This window comes from Lathamus discolor, chromosome 1, assembly GCF_037157495.1.
Source record: "Lathamus discolor isolate bLatDis1 chromosome 1, bLatDis1.hap1, whole genome shotgun sequence".
NCBI classification, from domain to species: Eukaryota; Metazoa; Chordata; class Aves; order Psittaciformes; family Psittacidae; genus Lathamus; species Lathamus discolor.
The window spans coordinates 85,753,860-85,772,743 of NC_088884.1; the positions used below are offsets into that span (position 1 = coordinate 85,753,860).

General features: G+C 39.6%; 1 protein-coding gene across 1 annotated transcript in view; it reads left to right on the forward strand.

The window, feature by feature from the left end:
- ST8SIA1 (ST8 alpha-N-acetyl-neuraminide alpha-2,8-sialyltransferase 1) overlaps positions 1 to 18,884 on the forward strand; it is a 131,496-nt gene that overhangs the window by 34,709 nt on the left and 77,903 nt on the right. Inside the window, exon 2 of the mRNA XM_065684416.1 lies at positions 150 to 294. Coding sequence (XP_065540488.1) covers positions 150 to 294 — 145 coding nt within the window. The remainder of the gene's footprint in view (positions 1 to 149; positions 295 to 18,884) is intronic.

Sequence of the window (18,884 nt, forward strand, 5' to 3'; positions counted from 1 at the left end):
TCATGGTGCATCCATTGGCTGGGAAGATAAATGGCTTGCTTTGGAGCGTCTGAGAGCAGCAGGGTCTTAGGTGTGGTGGGTGGTCATTAGAGAAGGTGTGCCAAGGCTCTAATTAATACAGCTCTTTCTTTTTTGGTTGCCTTCACTAGGAAACTGCTGGAAGAATGCTGTGACCCTGCACAACTCTTTGCTATGACAAAGCTGAACTCCCCAATGGGAAAGAACCTCTGGTTTGATGGGGAATTTTTATATTCTGTTACTATCGACAACGTGACTTACTCTCTCTTCCCACAGGTTAGTAACCTTTTTTTCTTCTCACTTTAAGTAATAATATACTAAATAGTAACATGGTACAAGTGAGTAGGCTAAATGTTCATCAAGAAATTGTATCTTCATGTCTCAATACAAAACAGCCTCTTCTTCTTTCTTACTTCTTTGTTGTGAAAATCATAAAATGTTTGTATGCATGTTAATACTTCCCTGGCCACTTTTCAAGTGTGCAGATAAACACAAGGGGTGAGATTGGGCCACCTGTCTTGATGTTTAAAATGCTAAGCTGCGCCTATTTTAGGAAGGTGATTTCTACATTTCAGTCAGTGATCATGCTCCCTGGGAGCCTGGTCCCTCATCTAAGATTGCTTCAGATTTATTTAGCTAAGGTGTGACATTGCTTTGTGTGAAGGTGTGTGAAGTTACTTCCAAGTTAATGAAGTTTATTGATGACATGCAATGTGAGCTCAATATCAGAAGCCAGCAACTTGACTTTGTTGATTCCTGATGTGTTTTAAGCATTAAAATTGGTTTGTGTTTGTTCAGCAAAGGTGTTTTGGGTTAACCCTCAAAACCCCAGCAAAGGGCAGAGTTTTTGAGTGCTGGGAATTTGCAATACTGGCCTAAGCTTCTTGTATTTTTAATTAATACATGAACTGATGTTAAAAAATTTGTTTATTATATTCAATTTTGCTTGTGGAAGGGGAGATATTTTATGTGGCTGCACATTTATAGAAAGACAAACATCTGAGTGTATTAATTTATGTGTTATTCTAACTTATCAAATTAAAAGCATAGGTATTTATTAAGCCTCCCAGTCAGTGTTGAGTCATTCACACTGGGCTTTTCTCATTTGCTGTTGTTTCAGATAAACAAGTAGCAAAGTTCTTACTTGTTAAACTCATCCTGCAAATAAAACATCAAAAAGTTAATTAAAAAAAGGCCAGCAGTGTAACAACTTCAAATGTTTGTTTTAGTGGAGATAGAATGAGAAGAAAATGCAGAGTGGGGAAGAGGACATGGGAGCAGCTGCTTTCTATGTTATAATGTCATCTGGAAGAGGGGTTTTAGAGCTATGTCTTGTTTAGGCTGCCAGCCTGCTCTCTTGTCACTTGGCTGTGCCTGTTGCAATGAACTGGTTAATGGACCTCTACCCCCCTCAAGCTGCTCCCCAGCTGCTGTGTCCCTGCAAGCTCAGCAAGTAAGTAGATGCTGAAATGTGCATGGCAAGTGTTTTTTATCTGCTGTACAGCTGGAAGGGGGCTGCCCGGCCGGAGTGAATTTCAGTCCCTGTCTTTGAGACTGGTAGCACGTTTGTGGTGTGTCACAGAGATGATGATTAGTAGGATTTGTTGATACAATATTGCACTGTTCATTGGAGAAAACTGAAATCTGTGGCAGAGCTGTGAACTTTGTACTAAACAAAGATATTGGCAGTGACTGCTCAGAATGTGTACATCCTTTCCAACGTTTCAGAAAAGCCCCATGTGGGCTGGCACAGCGAGGTCACTATTTTGTGTTGGATTTGGGATTTCCCATTTGGCTTTCTTTGCCACATTGGTGTCCTACTTCCTCTCACAGGGAAGAGCAAAGTACTGGATGGGCTTCATCTGAGAGTTTAGAGAGGAATCATGTTCTTTGGAACTCCAGCGGTTCCCAGGCTCCCAAGCCCTGCCCTCAAAGTTTATCAGTTGATTGGATTGAAAGTGAGGATCTGGGAAGCCCTGGGAAGGCAAACTGCTGAGAGACAACACGAGCTAAGGATCTGGGACTTCAGTGTCCCTTAGGCTTGCCAAGCAGGCTGCAGAGAGGATGGGTATGTGCGGTTGTAGGGGTGGTGGTGGAAAAGGTGAATTTTCATGATGTTCCAAGCTTAAAACAATGCTAGAAAGCAGCTCTAGGACTGGTGCCAGAAACACTATACCTTTAATGAATTGACAGACAGTTAATTTCTGACAAATGCTACTTGCTACTCTTCCCTCTTTTCTTACAAGTACCATTGCTCCTAACTTGATGTGTTATTCCTATGTATTTTGCCCAGAGGAATTTTGTAGACCTTTCTCAGATTAAACCCTTCTAGGCTTAAAACCTCAGGAAGATTTATTTGCAGTAGATTCTTAAACGAAGTATTTTTCTACTTCTCTCTTTGTTTCAAGAAAAATACTCACCTAAATTTTTCAGTCTTCTACTTTGAAGAATGGTGTCTATTAGCTTGCTAGCAACCGGAAAGTGATTTTTGTGAAGATGAATATTCCTTTCAAAAGTATCCAAAAGCTTAAAACCACTCATAAAATATGGGTAATACCCTGAAATGCTCAGGGGAAGTAACAGGAATGTAAAGGGCTGCAGCTATGTTGATATAATCGAGAAAATATTTCCTCCGGTATAAATAAAAAAGGCTCCATCCACATCCATCTGCTGGACTTAAGCCATTTTGTGCTTGCAGAAGTTTTCTCAGTCCTGAGCCATTTATTAACTAATAGGATAAAGTAACTGAACTAAATAGCAAAGTTGCTATATTTTATGGCAGAGAATAAGCTGGCTGTGCACGAAGAGAGACTTATACAGAAGTAATCTAAGTATGCCAGAAATTAGTATGTAAAACGTCACTTATTTTTTAATCTGAACAGTGCAAAATAGAATATTTTTTCTTCTCGGTAATCTGTAGATAAAGCCCTTGCAGCTGGTTCAACATTTTCTGATGGAGTGCTCTTTCTATAAAAATGCTATTTCGTCAAAATATAAATTTGGCATCAGCTCATTGTTTTTTCAGTTTTTCTTTGAAGTGAAAAGGTTAAAAGGTTTTGGTAGGGTTATGGCATTTAATTTTACCATTTTTTGAATGTAATATTTCAACAGTGTGGGTGGTTTTTTTATCAGCTCCATTGCTACCTTTTTTTTTGCCCTCAGACTTTGCTTGATTATATTCCTTCTCCTTTATTTTTGTTTAAGTTTTTGGTTGGTCAAGGGATAAATATGCAGAAGAAAAGACCTTTATTATGGAAATAGTAATCCAGTGTTTAATTTCAGTTTATGAGAACAAAATTTGAAGTTGCAGAGTTTTTTTATGAACCAACAATTCCAGCTACTGCAATCACAGCATGGTTGGAAAGGACCTTAGAGCTCATCTACTTCCAACCCCTCTGCCATGGCCAGGGACATCTTCCATTAGACCAGGTTGCTCAAAGCTCCAAGGGGGTCCTCTTACTCTCCCCCTCTCTGTGTCATTTCCTCCCTGATTTCTAGAATGTTTTTTTTTTTTTTGTTTTTTTTTTTTTTGAGACAGAAATGAAATATTACACAGACTGCACTATCTTTCCCATCCTGGAGAGAAACTGCTAGTGGCTCAGTCTCAATACCTAATGATCAGGAGAAGTCTGGTGCAAGACATGGGTCATCACAGAAAATGGACTAGCATGCAGTGAGGGTGGGCATCCTGCCTGCATCATCTCCCTACAGTGTCATTGCCTGGAGCTGTTGGATAATGGAATGTAATTTCAGTTGAAGTCAGACATTTCTTGATGGCAGCTTTATTACTTGATGTGATCTACAGCATTACACTCTTAGGAGACAAAAAGTATAGAGTCTGCATATAGCTGTATGTGTAGTTTAATACTAATAATGAGATATTATTCCTACTGTGTACCTACCACCTTTCTAAAGCATTTCATGCAGACATGAAATTTCAATACTAACCAGTAATTTTGATAGGTGTCTGGGGGCACTGACAGAGATGCAGGTGAACCTACTACACTTGAGTTCAGCAGCATGGTCAGATAAACCTCTGAATAGTCAGGCTGCCATGTCTTAGGTTGACCACTAAAGGCCATGGGTAACTTACAAATGTATTTCCTTTCACTTATGGTCCAACTGTTATACAGAAAATGGATCTGTGTGTTGGTGAATGTTCTGGAGTCCTGTCCCTGACAGGACAGAGATTTACACTTGCCTCACTCCTCAGCTTGGAGGTTTAGCCATGCAGCTCTGGTCCTGTTGTGCTCTATTAAGGCATGACAGAAGGCATGATTAACATTTTCTGTTCTTTAGACAGAAAATGACTAGACCATCCTGACTTGAATGGAAGAAACCAGGCTTATATATATTCGTACAGTAATTTTTAGATGCTATGGGTAAACACGATATAACCACAGGAATAGCAGGGATGTAACTCAAGACCATGTGAGAAAAATGCGAACTAGCACTCATCAGCTTTTGAGTTAGGGCATAAAACCAAGCCCCAGTTTCAAACATTTTCTAGAATAATTTTGCACTCTTTCATGTCTTTTTCTTCCTCAGAATCTCAAAAGCAATCTTCAGACTATCCTTACCATTAAAGGGGAAAAAAAAAAAAAAAGAACCACCTCACCCCAGGATTTGGCTGTTTATGCAAATAATTGATTTCTGTTGCCTGTTGGCAAAAAGCTTATAGCAAGGAAGAACTGAGGTGAATTTCTGAGGCCTCCTTTCCCCTTCCCCAAAAGGTTAAAGAAATAGTTAAATCAAATAGAACTTTTCACTCTGCCATGTAAAGTATTATTTTGGAGGTTAGAAGAGTGAATACATTTCAAAAGACATCTCCAATGTTAAGCTTCAACTTCTTAATTCGACAAAATAACTAATTGAAAATTTTCTGGTTTTATTATATTTCACCAGGAGGAGTTGGACAAATATGGTACCAGTAAATTATCTGAAATTATTAAAACGTGGCTCCCCTCCCCAAGTCCCTTCTAATGCTTTACTTGCAAAATGCTGTCAGCTAGAATAATGGCTACTTGCAATGAGCTTCTCATGAGCAGTCATCTCAAGTAGTGTTTGAGAAATCCAGTGGAAATAGCTTCAAGCCACAACTAAATCTGGGAAAGCTGGCAGCTGTTTATGGATACCTTGTGACCAGGAAGGAGGCAATATTTTTCAAGTTATTAGAGTTTCAATCCTTGGGCTTATATGAAGGTAGGGAAAAAGTTCATCTCTCCAACTTTAAGTGTAAGATGAAGACGTTCTCTGGGTACCAGGGGGAATGTTGTATTGGGTAACAGTGAATGATTTTGTGATTTTTATTCAGGGTATCTGTTAGATTCTGGGAACTTGTTTAATTTTTCTTGGTTGCTCATAGCATTCCTCATTTGGCCATATCACATCCTCCTCTGATGCTGATATTTGTGCTGTGTCAAAGCAAATTCCCTAGTCTTACATCTATAGCCCACAGTTAGTAGAAGAATTTGTATTATTTCAGGGCAATAATTCAGGTTTGGAAAGAGAGTTCGATGTAGCATCTACAGGCTTTTCCCTTTTTTTGCATTACAAGAATGACGGGAAAACCATACTCTTCCTGAGGAAGAAAATGACAGTTTGATTCATCATAGAAATTAGGTCTAGGAGCAGCAAATACTGGGAAGGGATAGGTGGAAGAGTGACTGATGTAGGGTGGAATGTAAAGCTGCAGCTGTGTAAGGAATGTGAACTCCATTAAGATGACAGTGTTAACTTGCTTAGAGCAAATGCTGTGTGTTCTTGTACTGATTTTAGCCTCAGGTGGTCCAAAAATTGTGTATAAAATGAGAAACTGCCTGAAGAGGGTTAGGATTTGGTGGACTGCAGTGCTGCCAGAAGGCATGAATTACTGCCTTGGCTGTTGATTTTGGAAGTGCTCTGTTAATTTTTGCTACCAATCTAACTTCCCGAAGTACTCTGTTCTCGGTACAGCTCTATAATTAATAGTTTCTTGGAGATGTAGATTGAAATATTGGCTGTTATATGTGTCCTGATTTGAAATACAGCAATATGAAATACTACCTATAGAGATCTGAAAAACTGTGCTCTTTTGGACCATGAGTCTTCCCTTCTGTCCTGGGTTCAGCAGTAGCAGTCATTTCTTCTCCTTCTTAGGAGCTAATACAGTGCTGTGTTTTGATCTTTTGGCCTGGGGAGAGAGCTGATAACACCGATGTTTTTAGTTGCTGCTCAAATGTTTGGTCTGGCCAAGGACTTTCTGAGCCTCATGCTCTGCCAGGGAGGAGGGGAGGCCAGGAGGAAGCAGAGACAGGACACCTGACCCAAACTGACCAAAGAGGTATTCCATACCACAGCACGTCATGCCCAGGATGTAACTGGGAGTCACCCGGAAGGGCTGGTTCACTGCAGGGGGAGGGCAAGAAGGGGGGGAGTGAGTGAACGAGGTTTGTGGTTGGGTTTAAACCACGACACCTTCAGTCCTGGATAATCTCTAGCCACTGGCATCAGGGTGATTGAGATAAAGAATCTGGCTCAATATTTAGTTAAGTTTACCCTTAACCTCACTTTGATTCAATGCTCATTAATTAAGCAAAGCTGGAATAGGGCACCATTTGTTCTATCTGGTCAGTTAAGCAAAAGCCATAGTCTGTCTGAAACTACTCCACATAGACGAGGAAAACATTCCTGATGATGAAAATCAAATTTATGCTAAAAAGGCTGAGATGCCATGTGTATAGTTTGAAGTAAAGTAGAGGGTGGACAACATGCTCTGTCTGAATTGAGTTAAAGCAGATCAAAGAGTGGCTTACTGTCCCTATTGATCATTGAATGTGTGATTTTTTGTCTCTCTGGGCTTGCTAAAATATCTGCATCCAAGCTGTGTAGCCAAGCTGTCTATGATGAGCCTGATTTTCTGGAGTTTATCTGTGATAATGGACATTCCAAGTAGGCATTATCTCCGTCAATGCAAATACATAAATAGATGTTGACCTTTCCAAATGTAACAGAGATGAAGGGAAGGACTAGATCTGGCTGCAAAGTGTCAGTTCGCCCCTCAGGCTGAGAAGGAGGAATGGCTGCCTGAACTCAACCTTTCTATTTCAAATCTGAAGTGACTGAACACCAATCACTGTCTTTCCTAGGTAACACAAGAGCTGCTCCAAGCACACACCAGTGCCTTTGCCAGATAGACATCTATGCCCTTGGGCCTTCAAAAAAAAAAAAAAAAATCCCACAGATCAATTCCACCTTTGTTTAGGATTTTGGGGTGGAACAACAAATATGGTCTAGCTCCAGTGTTGCTCTGCATACTGAACAGTACTAAACGAAGTACAAACCCCTGTGGGATTTCAAAAGGATAATTCAGCCACGAGGCTGTTGCAACTTGGCATGATTTTTATATTTGGAAAGCTCTTCAAAGAGCATATTTATCCATTTCTGTTGGTACCCAGGGTTGTACCTTTACTGACTGGTAAAATCCAAGCCTCTGCATAAAGCAGCTGCTGCGTGTGAGTAGGCCATAGGGCAGCTGAATTCTTTACCTCAAATAATGTTTTTGATGGTACCTAGAAGTCACAACTACAAATGTTATGCTGTGGGATTGTAAAGTACAGAGCACAAAAGCTGAACCTGAAGAGGAAGTGGGCAGTGTGGTCAAAGATGGCCAGAGAGGGTGTGCTACTGCCCTGGCAATTTTATGGGCTTTTTAGTCAATGTTCATCTGCTTCACTGTGCCATAAAATTGCTGCTTTAGAAGCAAGACGTGTTGTAAGCAGAAGAATAATTAAAGGAATTGGTCACAGATGGGGAAACTACAGGAACAGCAAACTTCTGATGGCTACAAGTAACTACAGGGCATATAAGATGTCTGGGTGAGGGTATAAAAATAGAAGTAAGAGTGGGTTCTATTCTGCCCAAAGGCAACACAATTAGGTGGTGGGGTTTTTTTTTTGTTAGTTTTATTGTAGCTTTATATAGCTGGTAAGATGCTAAAAGGAGGTTCTTTCTCCATGCAGGTTTTTTTCTGGCAGTGATCTCGTTTATATACCAAGACTTCCACCTACAGGTGCAATGAGACCTTTGCTTCTTTGGAAGCGAGTGTCTAAATCTCGAGTAAACTTTCATCATTTACATCTTAGTTTACAACTATCAGCCTTTCTTATTATTTATTTATTTTATTATTAAAAGTAATCTTGTTCAAGTTCATTGACTTTTTACATTCAGTGAACAGATTGCATTATACTGGTGTATTCAGTAGTTAGCTTTTTTTTTTTTGTGATATACTTCTAAAATAGGCTTAATACTGGTATTAGCTTATTTGAGGCTTAGGTTTGGTTCCATTTCACGCCTAGCACTTACCACTTGGTGGAACAATGACTAGGAATTGATATGGCTCATGTAAATTTTACTGGAGTGTGGCAGGATATCAGATTATGTTCAGAAAGTATTTCACCTGCAGCAAAGATGTAGTCCTCCGGCTTCTCCCCGGTATTCCTAAATACATATAGAAGTGTGGCTTAGCACAGTCTGCAGCTCTGAAGAAAGTCAGGGAAGGTTATACCATTGCAGAAGCTATTAAGAAGTGGCATTAGGGTTACAAATCTTGTAGGAGGATTATATAGTGACTTTCAAGAGATCTTTTATGTCTTCTTGCTTAAGGGGGAGTTTAAGGCCAGCTTTACATTTAATGAGAAATCTGCTGTATTACAGTTCAGGATTTGACTTGCGTAGCCAGGCACAGTTGATTTAGAGTCCTTATTGCCTGCTAAGGTGTGGAGGGGAAATGCTGTGGTTCTTTTCTAGAACAACTGAATGGCTCCCATGAGGCAGCCATTGGCTTTCGAATGATGTTTTGGACATTGGGAAAATAACACAGTAGTGTGGTTTTCTCATGTCAGGATACACCAGATAAATCCTGTGAGGCTGGATGTGTAGGTGAATTAACATCTAACTCGCTGCTCCTCAGATCAAGAATCCAGACTGGTTTTTCCTTCTTGATCAACAGAGCCTATGCTTTTTCAAAGTCTTTGAGGACAAATTTGACAAATCTGTGCTGCAGATTTTCTGCTGGCCAGTAACTACCAATCTGAGGTGAGTGTTTTGTGTGTGGTGGCTAAAATGGTAGTCTGTAGTGGCAGGCAAGAGCAAAACAAGTGAAAGCACTGGTGTCTCCAGATGAAATGAGTCGGGATATGACATATAAGAGCATTGTGCAATATAACTGTGAATCCCAAGTGCAGAAAGGAATAGTTCTTTCTGTTGTGGTTATGATATCTTCTATTTGTTAAATTTACTTTTTAAAGATACTTTTAGACACTTCCGTGAATGATGGGCATTTGGGGCTGGTGACAGTTGGTAGTGCTAGTTTAGGTATGTTGTAGAGAAGAACAACTTACATATACGCATACCTGGCTTTGCAGGGGATTTGAAGGAGGAATATGTAAGCCCAAGGCCATGGCTTAAATTCACTGGGCTTCATCCAGTCCAGGAATACCAGGAAGACTGCTGCAGATATTTGCAGGATAATTTCATGTAGAGCACATTATTGCTAGCATGATTCTGCACACATTCCTAGGTGAGCCCTGGATCTATAAGCTGAAAATCAGCTATAAAATCTGTGATCAAGGTTAGTGTTTTTCTCAGTGTAAAATGTACTGGACTAATGGTCTCCAGTTTCAGAAGGTTCAGATGAAAGACACTGGGTGATCATTAGATCAGAAGGAAATTACCTGAATTATATCCTAAATACTAGTTCTGTGAGACCTGTAATGTTTTCCAGGAACTCCCACGTCAAGCAGATGCATTCAGTTACCTTCATTCTCTGGTGTGGGAATTGTATGATAGGTGAAGAACAAAAACCATATGTGATGGTAGGGGGTGGCTTTTCCTTTTGCCCGGAGAATATGCCTTTATTAGGAAGGGGACAGAGAAGTTTTCTGTATGGGTAAATTATCTGTTGTTGTGTGAAGCAGTAATGGTTGTGATCTCAACAGCCTGATGTGAAACAGCTCTCGGAAGTCATATATCTTAATATTAACTATAACACCTTGTCCACCTGCTGCTGCCCTAACTGGTCTTCCTAGCATACAGCCTATGGCTAAGTGTGAATGAATGAAGAGTGTAATTCCTCACATTCTGTGCTTGAAAAGTATGTGCTTCGGATTGGGTTTTAAGACAAAGTCTAGATTCACAGAACAGCTTAAGCACAGGTGTATTGCATTGAAATGTGAGTGTGTTGCTGTCTGGCGCTGATGGGTCTATCTAGTGAGCCATTCAGTCAGATAGGGATAAATGTACTAACTAATGACCAATTTGTCATGTGTATAGTATCTCCTTACTTATGGCTTTATGGGGTGTGACCAAAGCGTTTGCAACCTATTAAATCCCACTGTAATGAGGCTTTCCTGCAGTGACCAAAGGAAAGAAGTCAGTGCAGTGAAGGTGGTAGTGGTGATACTAACATTACTTCAACCTTTGGTGGTATGCATGGGCAGGCAGCTCCCTCAGAGATTCCCTCCTCACTTACCTTTACTATATCATCTCACTGATTTTGTTGCAGCTAGTTGCAACAAAAGTCGCAGCATGTCAAAGCTAGCTGCAAATGTATGCTGGGGGATGCCTGAGAGTTACATGTGGCGATTTGAAATATGCTTGTTAGCTCCATCCTCTACTTGCTGCACTTGGGTAAGAAGTACCAGTTACAAGAGAGCAAGGGTTTCAGTTGTAGCCACTCAGTTGAACAACACTGAATCAAAATCAACACCTATTTTCACGCAGTTGCCTTCTCACAAAGAAATGTATTCAATCACACCACATAATTCAGAAGTACAGCACTATTTCAGATTTTACTTTTACAAACATAGGCTTTTAAGGGGAAAAGCCTTGCACCTTCATAGGGGGATCCGCTATGCAGTGCTGCACCAAAATACAGGGGCACTGTCAGCTCATTCTGATGAGATCGGTGAAACCCGGGCAAAGTCATTGTCTGGAGGGGATACTTGGAGGCTGCTGCCCTCTTGCCTTTACGTTATGGCAGACAGCTCTACCTGGGATGTATCCAACATATTTAATCATTTTTTACAGCTTTCAGTAATAGAAGTTCTACAGCCCACTAGAAGTCTATTCTAGTACTTTGCTGTCCTTATGTGTAGGATATTTCCTGATGTCTAACTTAAAATTCCCTCTTGGCTATAATTTAAGAGTTGTTTTTTTTTTTTTTAATCTTTTCCACATATGACTGCTATCAAGTCTCCCCACAGTCTTTTTCCCTAGGCTAAACAACCATAACTCTTTTAATCATATAATATTTCTAAACCTCTGAATGTTTTTGTTTTCCCAATAGTCTGCAAGGAAGATATGTGACAATTAACCATGTGGTGCCCTCAGAAATATATCCTCAGACTTTCTCTTTGGAGATGATACAAACCATCAATACATATCATCTGAAAGGCAGAGCTTAATGACACCTTTCTGCTTGAACAGCCTTGTATTTAGTGTTGCTGATTATTCCTGTAGCCAGGATCCAGTAGCGACTGGGTGTTGCTACTAATGAGGTAAACTTAGTGTCCCAACATGCATGCTCATCTCCTTTCTCTGGTAATGAGGACTGACCAGAGACAGATCTTCTCCTTTCCGGGGTGAGGTCTCTGTGCGCTGTAGTCTGCTTCAGCTAATTTCTCCTAGCTGTCTGCCTCAGTAGACTGAAAGTACTTTATGTAGCTGGAGAAAGACAGAGGGACAGTTGCCAGCAGTGAGTACCCTCTCCAGGAGTCACAGTGAAGATTGCATGGCATTACTATTGTATGTCTTTATTTCTCAGTGTATAGAGCCAAGCTGAATTAGACCTGTCTGCAGGTCATGAAATAATACCATGCAATGCTTTCTCTCTGATTTTAATGAGGTTGTGAGCATGACACAAATGTAGAACGGGAATGTGTAGCATATTCTGTTTTTTTAGGCTGGCTAACCTATTTGTAAGCTAACACATTAATAGACATTCCTCCATCTGGACTATCACCAGCCTTTTCCTCTATCTAAAACCCACTGGCTTGTCTCATTTCCCTTCTCTTGCAGCAGGGTTTGATGAATGCATAGTGTAGCTTTTTATTCAGGAGCAATACTGCAAAGGTAAGCGATGGGCCTAGGCTTAATAGGAGACAGTTTAGGTGGAAGGAGACAATAAATGCAAAGGCTACACAGACCTATTCTGTGGTGATTATTGTGCCAGAAGAAGAAATGAGGAATCCTTGGTATGATTACAATGCTCTTTGTCACAGTTCCTTCAAGCACTTTACAGTCATTCAAATTCAGTGTTACTGTGTTACTGCACAGCTAAATCTATGCATAGAAATCTCTGGAGACAATTACAATGAGGGTTTCTGCATGGGGAGTGTGTAGGGAAGAAATACTGCAAAACCTCTTTTTTCTATACAATAAACAGATAGAGATACTGAACCACTATTCCTTTTGCTTCAGAGACAAAAAATTGGAAGAGACCTAGAGAGCCCTTGTGATATCATGGGCAATACATGAAAAGCTAGGAGCTCTTCTTTAGCCTAAGGTATTAAACAAGGCCTTTGAAAAGCAGGACTAGCTTGTTTAAGCTCATCATCACTGCTTTCCTGGCTCTGGTTTTGGCAGAGTTTTGCAGTTCTAGTTCCCCAGTTTAGGATCTGTCCTCTAAGTGGTACCCAGGGCTGGCACACCTCAACCTAACATGGCTGTGGGCATCTTAATTTCTTAATTTCTGCAGCTTTTCTTGAGAGAGGATCAGGTACTATTCTCCTCAGGTACAAATTTACCACAAATTGGCATCAGGATGCCTAGATAGCCCCCGTGTTTTGGGAGTTTCAAATTGAATATCTGGTTACGAGATATATTGTTGAGAATAGACTGTTTGAGAGATGAGGAAGTTGTAGAGAAAACTTGTGTAGTAATAATTAGCAATCTCTATCTAGTCCCATTGGGCTCTTGTAAGGCTGAACACTTTTCTGAAACCTGCTGTTGTGTGAAGCCTACAAAACAAATAACTTTTCCAGTCAAGTTCAGAAACTTGTTTTTTGTGATTTTTAAAGGGTCTTTTTTTATTGGAGATGAAAAATGTAGTGGCAAAGTTGGAAAGTGTTTGGTGTGGTTCTACTCCCATGTAAATTGTATTCTTCCTGTTACCTTCGTTGCTAGCATTTTGATCCTGCAAAGAAGATAGCTGTAGAACTCCTCATCCACACTAATTAGGTATGCAAGAGATAACTGATTTTATTTTTTTATATATATATATATAAGCTTCCACCCCTTCTTTCAATTTTTCCAAGTACTTTGAAGTTTGATATGCCAGTTACCTCCATTCAGTATTACTCTTGTTGACCATGTAAACTTAACTTTCACACTGATTTACTTTGTAAAATGCATGTTAATAAGTACTTCCCTATTGTCCTTCCTCTTTTCGGTTGCCTACTTGTGAGTACTGCTGAGTTTGTACTTTTTAGAAGTTTGCACTTTATTCTCTTTGCCACCTTTAGTTGAGGGTAATATTTGTATACAGTAAGGTAACCTGCAAGCCCAGCTTGACCTGGCAGGGGCCCTGAATGATGGGTGTTACTGACTCAGGTTTGGTGGTTCCACTGAAGTGCTGAAGGAAGCTGGAGTGAAGGTGATTTAGTGTAATAGGCTGTCCATGAGTGTAGCTCTATCAAGTCATTTAACTCACACATCTTTACAGAAATGTGAGCTTGTAAAAATGGCACCATTTTATTCAACAGAGCTGCCCTCTTCTTTCATATCTCCAAGGTTTATCTTCCCACTGACAAAAGCAAGTTTTTATTCTTGTCATTCCTTCAGAGTGCATTCAACTACAGAAAAGCATATCAGATTATAGGTTGTTGCCTTGCTCCTAACTAGCCTTGCCAGCTTAATAGGGTTTTTATACATTTGTCAAGTGCTAAAGTTTTACATGACTCTGTTACCCTTGCATTTCCATGGAGCTGACAATGTATAAGGCAGATCAAAGTTAAACCTGATTTAGAGACCTAACAGGGTCTTAATTTTAGAAATTACCTATTTTCATAATAGGCACTTTCCCTTTACATCTGTAAGAGCAAAACTCTAGCTTGTCTTTTGAAACAGGATCTTTCCATGCCAAAGTTGAAATTTGAGCTGGTGTCTGACTGAGAGGGGAGAAAAAATGTAAAAACAGAGTAAATATACCTTTTGTCTGATAGATATATTTACCTTCTGTACTATCGAAATCTCTGATTTTGATAATACAAAAGTGAGGTGAACTAGTACGTGCACTATACTATAGATGTATTTGTGGATAATCCTATTACAGGTAAGAGGGTGAGAATAAATATTTTTCAAAACTCGCTCATTGGAGTGTACTTTTTGTGTTGCTTTTTGTCAAAGACATCTGCTGTCTACAGCATCCCAGTGTCCTTCTCTATGTTAGAGATTACCTTTATTGTCTTTCCTGCTCCATGGCATAAGGAAAGTTAACCCAGGCACAAGAAGCTGAGCCTTACGTTTGAGTGTTCAGAGGGAGCCTAGTTCATTACTTCTTAACATCTGAGTAACTCAGCCTGTTTTTCTCCTGGGTTCTAGTCCATGCACCCTGTAGTAAGCCATTCCTGACAGCTCCCCAGTCTGCTATTTCAATTCTTTATCATGCTTTCCTCCCCATGTTTTTGTGGCCCTTAGATTTCCCCTAGGTAGTCTCCAGCCCTCCTCACCTGCTGCTGTTATTCTTCAGTCTTTCTTGGTGTCTCTTTCTAGTTGGTCGTTTAATAATAGTTAGGGGGTTAATTGACTCCCCAGTTAACACTTTCTGGGCTGCTGTCATGTTGCGTGGAGTTCATGGGTCTTAATAATAGACTCTAGAGACAGAGAGTTGTTGCAGTGATAAAGATGAGGAGCATGAATCTCATTTTGCATCTGTTTCACAGCAGCGTAACTCCTCTGGCCTCTCTGCTTTATCCTGCTGTGGGGATTTGAATCCTGCATAGAGATGAGACAACCCCCTTCCACGTAAGTGCTACTCCATTAGTCTGATACTGAGGTAGTTGGCACACCTGGAGTGAAATTCAAAGTGTTCCAGAATGAATTACAGGTTTTCATCACAATTTTTCAACTGTAAAATGATTTGTTGATGAGTGGTGTCAGGTAGGAGCTGCAGTTGCTTTTCTGTTGCCTATTTCTTTGTTGTTTGGATGTCTTTGTTTCTCCTTTAGTAATACTGTGTAATAATGTTCTCCTATTACTCCAATAGCTTTGTTGTGGCTTTGAAGGTATAAGAACACAGATAACCAAGCTTTGTAAGGAGAGGTAATATTTTTTATCTAAAGCAACTTAAGCTTAGATCTTGTAAAGCACTTTTTCATTGCAGATTCCACAATACAGGTTTTACTGCTCTCTGTTTTACGGATGAGGAAACAAGCAGTTACCTAAGGTGATGAGGTTATTAGCAAAACCTAGAGCAGAACTACAGCTTGATGAACATATATGAATATATGATGTATGTTATATGGTTGGTTTGCTATGTCCAGAGGAAAAAGGGCACAATTCTTAGAGGTTTTGAATGTTTGTATGAGGTTTTGGTACATTCTGTACTTGCCTGGTCTAAGCCACTGAGCTTCCTGTCTTGTTCAGTAAAACTCAGTGGTAAAAGAGGATTAGAGAAGTTTCGTTGGCCTGAAAAGGTCCTTTTTTTTTTTTTTTTTTTTTTTAATTTCAGATTGGTGGATTTAAAGCACATATCCAATGCTTGATGCACTAATTTCTGAAATGTAACTGGCTCGTTGCTTAATTTCATCAAGCAATGTAAAGTCAAAACAGGCAGGGCACTTACTAATCACAGGCAATATAAGCTGAAATGATGATTCTGCAGAAGGACTACACATGCAGTCAGGAGTTTTGATTAGCTGGGGTTTACCTAACTTCAACTGAATCTTGCTTTTCTTTAATCCTCCACAATTAGAGTCTTGTTGCTCATACTTACTTTCTGATTTTTTTTGCAGTGGGAAATTCTTCTTTATGGCGTTGCACTGTTTTTCTAATGATGTTTTTCTTGCGCGTCTGAACATTCAGTATTTGTTAGCTGTCTTCCCAACCCATTATTTAAGAGTATAGGCACCTTTCTTTGCTCTCTCTGTTTTTTTTTTTAATCATTTTAGATCACAAAAAGACCCTGATTCCATTCTCAATTAATATGTTGTGATGACATTTGTCTGTGGCATTTTAAAGTGAATTAAGTATTATTTTAATGTGCTACAGAGTTTTTGGAAACCATATCAAAGTATTTTGTTAAATATCATGTTGCCAGGCCAGTTATGGCTTATTTTTTAAACTTTTAAACTTTTTAATCTTAAAACTTGAATACATACAGGAAATCTAAGATGTGCTGCATTCCTAATTTGACAACAATCCAATTAAGTCACTTAACAGCCCTTTTACCTAGCTGTAAATTCAAGAAGTTTCTCTGATCTTCTGGCAAATAGGTCAACATTCCATTTACTGTTGTACTTTCAGGGAAGCTAAATACATTATAACTTGCAATAACATGACAGGTATGTGTGTGGCTTTGAGTAGCCTTTCTGACAGAATTAATGGATGCTCTCTTTCAAAAAGCATTTTCTCTGAAATTATGCTTTCAAGGTCTTTTTCATTTCACTAACATACACCTAACTGCCATGTACTGGCAGTGCACTCCAAATTTGTGTCAGGAGGAGTAAATTTAAAACCCATAGTTTTGTACTTTAAAAATTGTCTTTTGATTGCCGTATCTTTATGTTTTGCTTTCAACGATGTCTAGCTACTTAGTCAAGAGAGAAAAAAGCTGTCTCTGCAAAAATGATGAGCTCAGGAAAAAATATTTCTTTACTTTGGTGGCATGTTAAGAGCAATTTACACTGTGCATTGATATTCTTCCCACTCCTTTGGAACTTGTCAGGAATCATTTGTGACAGGTTCATTTGAATGGGGAAGAGGAATTTTAATTTGAGGGAAGGAACAGAAAACAAATCAGTTACAATGGAGGCTGTATTGCAACCTATAGGCTCTCTGGAGTTTGGAATCCCCATTGTCTGTGCCTGGAGTGCCATGGAAAGGCTGCTTGCAGATCAGATCCCAAGCATATGTCTGATTATTATTATTCTGTCTGATTCTCTTACTTAACATCTTTCCTCAGATATTTTGACACCTGCAGATGCAAAGTGCTCTGTGTCATTATCTCCAGTGCAGTAGTAGGAACCCTTATGACTGGACCTGACCTCAAGCTGTATGGTTGCATCTGGTGATTTCACAGTCATGGTGCTTCAGCTGCAGCATGTTAGTGTTACATGGCTCAAGTTACCCTGCTACAGCGCAGTTACTGCTTCTGGATACAAAGGACTCCTTATGCTGGCGCATATATCGTACTCTACTAATGAGTTCCAGTAACTCAATGTTGCGTCCAAAATATATCTTATTTCCACCATCTCCAGAAGTATAAATGTGGGAATAGAACTGCAGACTTTGCCTGTCAAACTGCAATACCAAAATACATCACTATAGCTTAAGGTACTGATTTTCAGAGCACTTGCTGCCTAGGTCTACAATGCAGACAAGAGACATAAAATATATTACCCTACCAAATCATTGAAATTCATGAACAATCAAAACAGAAATTAAATACAACACACATCCTGATTGCAGTCAGAATACTGACAAATGCTAGCCATTTTCCTAAATTTAAAATTCACTCTAGAAAACACAGATTTTTTTTATGGAGAAAACGTTTTAATTTCTGTCCTCATGGCTGATTGGGCTGTTAATTGAATGATTGGGCTTTACTTTTGTTTTTTAGGTTCTTTAAAGCACTGCTCTGGGTGTGCAAGCAGATATAAATTACATCAGTGTTTAGAGACAATGAAAGTCAGGATCTCTTGAGTGTCCAATCAGCTGTGCAGGATATTACCTCATCTGCTGGGTCAACAATGAGAATTTGCACTTCTGTTATGTTTATTGCAAAATCATTGCAATATTCTTTTCATTTATTTATGGAGTTTTTTTTTTAAACTTGATTCATTATAATTTTCCTTATTTAATGCTTATTTCAAGCCATTGCAGCCTGCAATTGCTTTTTTGTCATTATGTTAGGTATATGGATGTGATATATGTAAATATAAAGGTACATCATTCAGCACTTTGGAAGTTACTGCCAATATTGTACCTACCAATGAAATCTCTGTTGAAAACTCGCTGGGCTACAGGTTAATATTTTTTCACATATGCTTATGCTTCTGGTTAGAATTACAGGATTCTTTTATCCGCTGAGGTGTGAGATTTTGCATTAGAGGTCTGTCCTTCATACCAACCAGATCTACAGGCCTCAGCTAAAACCTTTCTGTCTGTCTGCCTGCCTGCCTGTGTGTCTTCATTTTGGAATGCTTTCTTGTCCATGACAGTAGAGAGAAAGGGAGAGATGCTGCCTGAACTCTTGCATCTTGCAATGCTCTTGGAAAGAGTATCTTTTCAGCTTTTGCAGACCGAATATGGAAACTCCATGGAGCTATTCCCTAGGCCTCTCAGTGAGAAGAGTCAGAGAGGTGTTTGTGTAGAAGTTAACCGTACTGCAGGATAGTGGGTGTGACTGCTTGTGACATTTGTGAGATGTTTCTGAGAAGCGAGGCTGCAGGCCCAGGTGAAATGTCATTTCATGGGTTTTTTCTGGGCACAAGAATGTGGCGGGAGTCACACTGCAGCTTCTCTCTCTTTTTAACAACTTGTGTGCTTGTCAGGCAGTGTACTTGGGATAAAGAGTCCTAAAGCAGGAAAGAGTGACTAACTTGTATATTAATGGCACTGTAGTGGGGGAATATGATGCAGGAGGTGTCTCATTCATAACATCTGAA